Below are 7,860 nucleotides of genomic sequence, written 5' to 3'. Positions count from 1 at the left end.
AGAGTGAACTAGGAACTCGGCGCCCATGTGTGACCCCAAGTACGTTTGAACGAATTTCAACAAACCTGCGGCCCAATGTGGTAATTTTAAAGTTTCGAATAAATAACATCAGGTGCTAGAGCTTTGTGTTGAATCTTGGATGTACGTCTGACGATTGGCACCGGGAAGACAATTTTCGTATTCAAATTCGTTGGATACGAAACAGGCCTGGATCCTTGGTCTCTTTCCTCTACCCTCCAAAAAGGACTGAGGCGACCTGTCAAACAAGGCTCCGGAGTATTAGTTTCTGCCATTAATCTTGTCTTCACAATGTGGGCGTAAACAGTCTTTCAAACCCGTTTTCTTTTTTCATGGTAGTTCGCGCATAGATTAAACTTTGTTGCCGTTATTTGGGGCTATATTTGAGACCTAATTCCCATAACCTGTAAGTGCTTCTTTTGTCAGTGTTCATGCGGCAAACGTGGCGTCAGATGCTGTGTATGTTTATTTCAGAGTGGATATTTTCCATAATTTTTTTCGAGAAGCGTGGTTCCAAAATCTATGGAAGGAACGGAAAGCTAGACAGAATCTTTCTTAGGAGCCACTACAAACCGGGAGGTCGTTTGGAATGGTCGTCCTTTGGGGACCGCCATAGACCCTCTCAAAATTTAACTGACGTCAATGCTTTTTCGGAGACAATGAAGTAACTCTTATCTTTGGTTGCTTCCAGTAATCAGGCTAAAGAACTGGCAAGGTTTTCGGAAGCATGCAGGTGCACACTAACTTGTACCCTCATATTATCAAAGAAACTGCGGATACTTAAACTTTTACTCAGCGGGACAGTGAACAGCTGAGTTGGGATACGTCTAAGTTACCTTATGAATAGCTGGGGTAAAGCACGAGGTTTCAGTTTTATTATAAGCGCTTAACCCAACCAGGACTTTGGAGCAGCCGAACTGGGTCGGCTGTGGATGAGAGTTTCGCCAGGTGAACTGTCCAGATTTCCAGAAGTCCTAAAGCAGCTTGAAGCACTCACACACATTCACAGTTCGCATGACTGACGTTGGAGTGAGCGTTAGTGGCTTATGTAGTGTGAATGATTGTTAGTTCGTTCACAAAGTCGGGCAGTTTGATTGCAAACGTTTCATCGCCAATCGAGGTGTCATTAGACAGCGGATTTGTGAGTAGCAACGCGTTATTGGTTCACATTGAGTAGTTTTGTGCTAGTGTAATACTGCTCGCCGGTGCTAATGTTTGATCACGATTGGTCGCTCGGTAGGGTGACTGTACTGTTCGACATGTTATCCAGTGCACCAATCTTTGGGCACGGTCACACTTGCTCTCGACCACCAGTTGGTGCACTTTGACTTCTATCACTGGCCTCTATAGATTAAAATTGTGACCTACCTTGATGCGCCCGGAAGGAGACTACTATTTCTGGTTTTTGGCCCATTAGAAGGCATTTTATGAGTAGCCCGCTTGAGATGTTAATCCTTCGAAAGTAGTGGTGCATAAATTGAATATAGTTCACTATCATTTTGGTCGAATCCGTCGTGGTATATCATACATCTTTCCGCGGAGTCACAAACCAATCGAGACGAATGATAGCCAACAAAATAATAGAACAGCCAGTGATGATCTGAATTCGGTCCAGCGCGTCCTATACGCACACCGGAAGTTCTCCGAAACTGTGGTTCGGAAATGGTAATTATTCGGGCCGCTCTCCATCCGGCTGCAATTTTGTTAGAAGTTGTTTATACGAACTCGTGTCCATTGTGGGCGTAGTGTTCGCACTTTATTGGCTGCCAGTGGCGACCCGGCTAGCAGCGCACACACCAATACACGCGCGCCTCCGCACATCAACTGACCAATCGCCTCGCTCCTCACTGTCACATAGACTGGTAACGATATGTTTGTAATCAAAACGTTCTTTTCTCCCAATAGACCAATGAACACTCGCATTACTGCCAAGGTTTCTGTACGATAAGGATAATGACATTCTTGGTTACAATATCAACTCAATTTATACAGATGTTCGGAAGATGGCTGCTTTGGAAGTAACAAAACGGTAGTTAATGGCAGACACAAGGGCACGAGACCGGGTCCAACTCAGTAGACCAGATGGCCAAAGGCAGCGGGTTTTGCATTCATGAGCATTGAACGGAAAGCCTAGGTCGGATGGGAGTATCTACCGAGGATATCGTCGTGTTTGATTTGATCAGGGGTGACATGCCCGAGGAACCCTAATAACGTCTTGGCACCTTGAATCCGCATATTGGGTTCATCATGAGCTAGTGTCAACTTAGAGCATGCTGCATACTAAACGTCGACTAAGAAAGTTATTGGCCACATTTTCAAGCCCAAAGAAAATGACTGAACCAGAGGCCATCCTTTACAGAGGTAAGTGTCTGAAGTTACCACACAGTTTCTGAACACGGACAGCATTAGGTGGAACTGGACGCTCACTAGTGGAGGACTGTCTCCCAACTAATCCGATCCTCTTTCAAGCTGAAGTTAAATTTTCAACAGTAATCAACGAAGAACTTTAGCCAATATTCAACACTGATTTAGTCCACTAATTAGAACCAATATTACTGAGCTCTTGCCCGTTTACCTTAAAAATCAGTCAAACCGGTAACCTACTGGTTCGGTCTGCAGAAGTCAGGACTTTTAGTGGGAAATTCCAGCAATAAATTCACCGACTGTTCACGAAATATTTCTGAAGCGATTTTGGCCACTATTTTGTCCCTTCCTATTTATCCTATAAAACAGCATAACTCAGGCGGGAAGAAATACATCTCGGGTTGAGAAGTCTCCATTTGACGGGTGCTTTCCTCAAGGCACCCAAATTGACAAGAAGATTCAGAGTGAAATATAGTTTTCCACAATCACAGTACAAAATGAGGATCAAGAAAAAACAAAACGATGCACCAGACATCACAACAAAATTATGCTCTTCGTAAATGCAAAGACAAGAAGTTTGAAGGCAAATAAGTAAATGGAATAGACTAGCACTGGAGTCGAGGTGGGCAGTGGTCCTGCAGATTGGCCGGTGGAGATTTGGGTGATAGGCATGTCAGCAAGAATGCAAAATCAAATCGGGATCTAAATGCATCAGGTGATCTCACAGTTCAATCAAAAATGGTTAGAACGACACGGACTAGGTGCACATGACTAGAGCTTAAACTTCAAAACAGTAGCCAACTCAGAAATGACCCGTTTCACATTTTCGTGCGTTCCTGGTGAAGGAAAGTCGACAAACGGCAACAACGTATCTGTGAATATTGAAACAAGGTCAGCTGCGTTCGAAAACAGTGATGAATCTGGAGTATCATTCTCATTGCACGATTTTTCTGGATAAGCCTCAACATGACGGATTATTTGGAGCACGAAATCAAGGAATTCCGTGAGTACCGATAGAAAGCCATCAGTATCCCAACATTCTTTAGAAGGCTTGCATGGCAATAGACCGACAGGACCTTTGGGAGACTCCCTTAACATAGTTTTATCCAATATCTGAAAAATAAGAGGAAGAAGTAGGGTGTAAGTTCGTTCCTGGACGAAAAGTGTCAAGTATACAAATTTAGCACCACAAGCTCCGACAACGAACTGACTGGATTCTCACCTTTGGATCCTGAACGTCGTATGGCTTGTAAAGCCTCATCAAGAAGCATAAGACACGAGAAAGTGAGTCTGCTAAAACAGATGACGTCGTACCAAACTCGGATAACACGAGAGCGTTCCCGTCGGAAGTGAATGTTAAACAGGGAATCGGGACGTTGCATCGCGAGTCCCTTGAATTGTGTCGGAAAAAGAGTTGGACGAGAATACGTAGCAGAAGAGACAGAGAATCAGTTGCCTGCAAAGTAAGGAACATGGAACCACATAAAGATACGAACAACAGGGTGAAGTAAAAAAACTCTTGTAGAGCTACACGCTGCATATGACATTAAACTCAAATGAATTCCCCGTTCATACCGTTTTCTAAGTAAACGTGCAGTGACATTCAACAAAGTTGTACTTTTGCATGACAAAACACATTGCTTCTATTCTAGAGAACATCCAAAAGATTCGTATGGATTACAGAGCATATGAACATGCGCGTATTTCAACTATTTTTTAGTATATACATACCGGCGATCAGAAACTCCATACAGCCATTGTACTTATGAGTGGCTTCGATGAAGCCTTCAGGATGCCAGCAAATCACGCCGGATTTCGGCCTATTTTTTTTTAAAAGAATGAATTTCCAACTATCGACTGACTCTGAAATCAGGTTAACCAGAACTCAACACATCCATCTCCAATGAATACATCCTACCCATTTGTTTTACTGGACTACACCATGCTGAAATCTGAATTCGCATGAACGTACTGGTAACAACTTACCGCTTACGGATGAACTCACTTGTGATGTGTCTTTCAATAATGTACGATGTAAAGACATTTGCTACCTCACAGATTGTCCAGATCTGAATTTGCCCGGCTTGTTTGGATAATTCAATTAAATCGTTTTTGTGTCCCTCTACAGTCAGTATGTGACAGCGTGCATCTCACACATACAAGGATTCCCCAACACCTCACACGCACAATCCAATCAAAATGTTCCAATTTTTTTCAAGGTGGTTTTGGACATTGTTCCAAACCACAAGCCATACTTCATTTGAAGCCAAATAGCAAACATGTCTTCGGACCAAAACGCCCATCTCCCCGCACCTACGAAAAAGAAACACACAAATGGAGCGACAGTTCAACCGCCATAATGGTGCTGTCCACACTATCTATCAGCCCGAAGATTCGGTCTTGGCTAAGGACTATCGCAGCGGTGGCGAGAAATGGACTCATGGTTACATCAAGCGCCGCGTGGGTAACGTCAAATACGAAGTTGACGTACAGTCTGCCACACGGGTCCGTCACGCGAATCAACATCGCCTTGGGCACGCTGCACCGGCTACATCGGATAACTCAATTCTTCTGAACATTTTGTTGGATACCATCCACACATGTGCCCCCTGTGCAAACAGACAGCCCCCAAGTCGAATCCATATGCACACCAAGACGGTCGTCCAGTCGTAACCCAAAACCATTTACACCAATACTGGTGATTTCACATTTGAAAACCTGCACACATTTTGAAAAAGATGTTGGGTAGATCACGTCCTGAGATTCCATTTTCTCTCTGTTGTAGCCAACTAAGCCGCAGCGCTCTTTCTTCCATTGGTTCACCTGCAATATCACTGACCTTCGTCTAGTGTCCTTTGTTCTCTTTCTTGAGGTTTTCCCATCAAGCTCCTAAATCACCCAGGTAACACACGGACAAAACAAGTTGCTCACGCGAGAACGAAACGCGAGCGAGAGTTTGCCGAGGCGTGGTACTCCACACAAAGATCGATCAATAAACACCTCGACATTTCGAGCAAAAGAAATAAATACACAGTCACGGGACTCTGAGCCACATGGGAAATGGAGAAACCTAACGACAACCAACGGACTAATGGGACCAAAGGAAGAACACTACTGAAAACAGAAGGCTACTGAATCAACTAATCAAGGGAACGAATTAAGACCACAAAGCAAGAAGAGAACGGCCGAAGTACAACACAATCACACGGAATTGTCGAATCGAAAGCGTCCAATGAAACAACCAGACACAAGAGATTGAAACCAACTCGGATTCACAGGGGACTAATCAAACTACGCGAAGACGGCCTTCAGAGCTACCAGATTTTATTTAGAAGCTATATAAGCACAGAGAGAAGAGGAGGAATTCACCCACTCAACCCACACTGGAAATGTCCCATCGATAGGTGATTAAACGTCTGCAATTCAACCAACAGGCACGGTAATATTCTCCCGCGTTGTGAAATGTAGGAGCGACAGACTTATTTGTTTCAAGGTCCTTTTTGAGATCTACGCTCACATCCAGGAAGCATGCAAGAAGAGAAAAAAATCACTAGTGCACATGCTTTCGGTACGTCTAGGTTCCAGAGAAGCCTGCTTCATATGTCAAGTTTTGTGTACGTATCACGAGCTTAACTAGCCTGTGTAACACACTGTAAACAACTGACCTACTGGAACAGACGACTGTGATGTAATGATCGCTCTAGTAGTTGGGGGAGTGGGTCTTGAACATCAGCAGTTTCTGTTCAACTTTAAAAGCACAACAAAGCACGTCCTTTACAGATTGGCATTCGCTCCACTGAGACTAATAGTGAATGGGGGTCATGACACTATTTTCGAATTCCATCCGAAACGGTGATGTTTCAGGGTGTAAGAACACAAACGCATCAGCTCCGCGTAACTAGACTATGACTGTCACTTGTGTTCTTGATGTGACTAACAGCTGCTCAACCAGTTCCATAGATAGGCTTTATGGACGACCCGGAAATTCGGATCACGTTGGGCAAGAATTCATATACAAGCAACAGCTCATTATAGCTGGTGTTCGTTTCCTAGATTTCGAGATTGTCGACCTATTTAATTTCCCAACTGCGTAACGGGCGTGATTGCCGGATGCAACCTGACTAGATCATGCCATAGTAGTGGACCCTGCATTCGAGAAATGTCGTCAAAATTCGCAAAAAATTGGTCGCTTCAAGTTACAGACCACATTCCTGATTGGTCAGCCTAAGCATCTGTATAGACAAAACGCCTAAAAGTTCATAATCTTGTTTTCATACTCTTTCTAACATGTAATCTACTGTGCCTACTGTGTTCCACGTAGGTCAATCGGGGGTTAGGAAGAGACCATTTAATTCCATAGAGATAGAACACAGAAAAGCAATAACAGGAATTCAAACAGACATGAAACCAATAGCAGATTGCTCAGACACACCTTGTTTACGAAAGCACAGAGTGAGGACTTGTGCGACCGGTCCAAAAAAACGAAGGTTTGGGGGTCTATCGCGCATTATGCCAAACGGAGGCGCTAAGCATGTTACGTTACTCCCTGAAAGCGGTCCAAGTCGCACTGGACACTTAGCTAGCACCAATTACAGTAATATGCGCGACGATAAGCAACAACAACAGCAATAAGAAAATCTAAAAATTGAAAGCGCTCATCCAAACCAACCTGGGACGACAGATTGCAGTCGGCAGGCAGCTCGTACATTTTTTGGACAGTAGTTCGAAGCCAGCCACACCGTGTGATTTGCATGCATACATTGAACTTCCGAACAAGACAGGGTATGAGAAGCGTATACAAATTTTCTAGCGAAATCGGGTCTGAAAGCGAAATAAGAAGGAAAAAGAGCGAAAATATAACGAGTGGAATTAGGAATGATGTGACAAAATCCAGTTTAATGTGACATTTGCAAACAGAATGCAGAATAGTATCACGAGTAATTGTTTTGAACAAAGTATTAGCTAATACTGTAAAAAGTGAAAAAACAATGGGGTGAGTGGTATGTGTGAAGAAAAGGCTACTCTATCCTGTGAAGTCTAAAAAAGGGTCACTCTAAAAAGCAAAATGCAAGAAGAAACGATCGATGAAGCCAAAATGATATACATTATGATTGCACAAAGTTGTGATATGGTCAACCTACTAGGATTCAGGGTACACTCCCTAGGGTCAGAGCACTTTTCTGGATGGCCAAAACCACTTCTCTCTTAAACGTTCCCTGTTTGAAGGTGGCTGCGGTCAGCCCCACAGGATACGGCCACTTCCTTTACCACAAATACGAATAAAGAAACAAAGTTCAAGTGGAACATAAGGTTGATGAAAACTCGGGGACTGCGTCTACCTGATGAGCCCAAAGAAGGGCGAAACGGGTCGTGGGCTGTCGAAGAGTTTTCAGCAACCTTGTGAGTAGTTTCCTTTATGAAAACAACGAACAACTTAACTCATTTCTCATTTCTCGAAACTAAAAGACACTGTTATCA

General features: G+C 43.6%; 1 protein-coding gene across 1 annotated transcript in view; it reads right to left on the bottom strand.

Moving 5' to 3' along the window:
- Positions 1 to 2,792: 2,792 nt before the first annotated feature.
- Positions 2,793 to 7,860, bottom strand: part of T265_03350 (hypothetical protein) — a gene marked incomplete at both ends in the record, with an annotated part of 45,399 nt that continues 40,331 nt past the window's right edge. Inside the window, 3 exons of the mRNA XM_009167811.1 lie at positions 2,793 to 3,495; positions 3,605 to 3,838; positions 7,052 to 7,203. Of these exons, the coding sequence (XP_009166075.1) occupies positions 3,154 to 3,495; positions 3,605 to 3,838; positions 7,052 to 7,203 (728 nt within the window). The remainder of the gene's footprint in view (positions 3,496 to 3,604; positions 3,839 to 7,051; positions 7,204 to 7,860) is intronic.

This window comes from Opisthorchis viverrini, assembly GCF_000715545.1.
Source record: "Opisthorchis viverrini unplaced genomic scaffold opera_v5_46, whole genome shotgun sequence".
NCBI classification, from domain to species: Eukaryota; Metazoa; Platyhelminthes; class Trematoda; order Opisthorchiida; family Opisthorchiidae; genus Opisthorchis; species Opisthorchis viverrini.
This window is presented reverse-complemented; position numbering and strand designations above follow the sequence as displayed.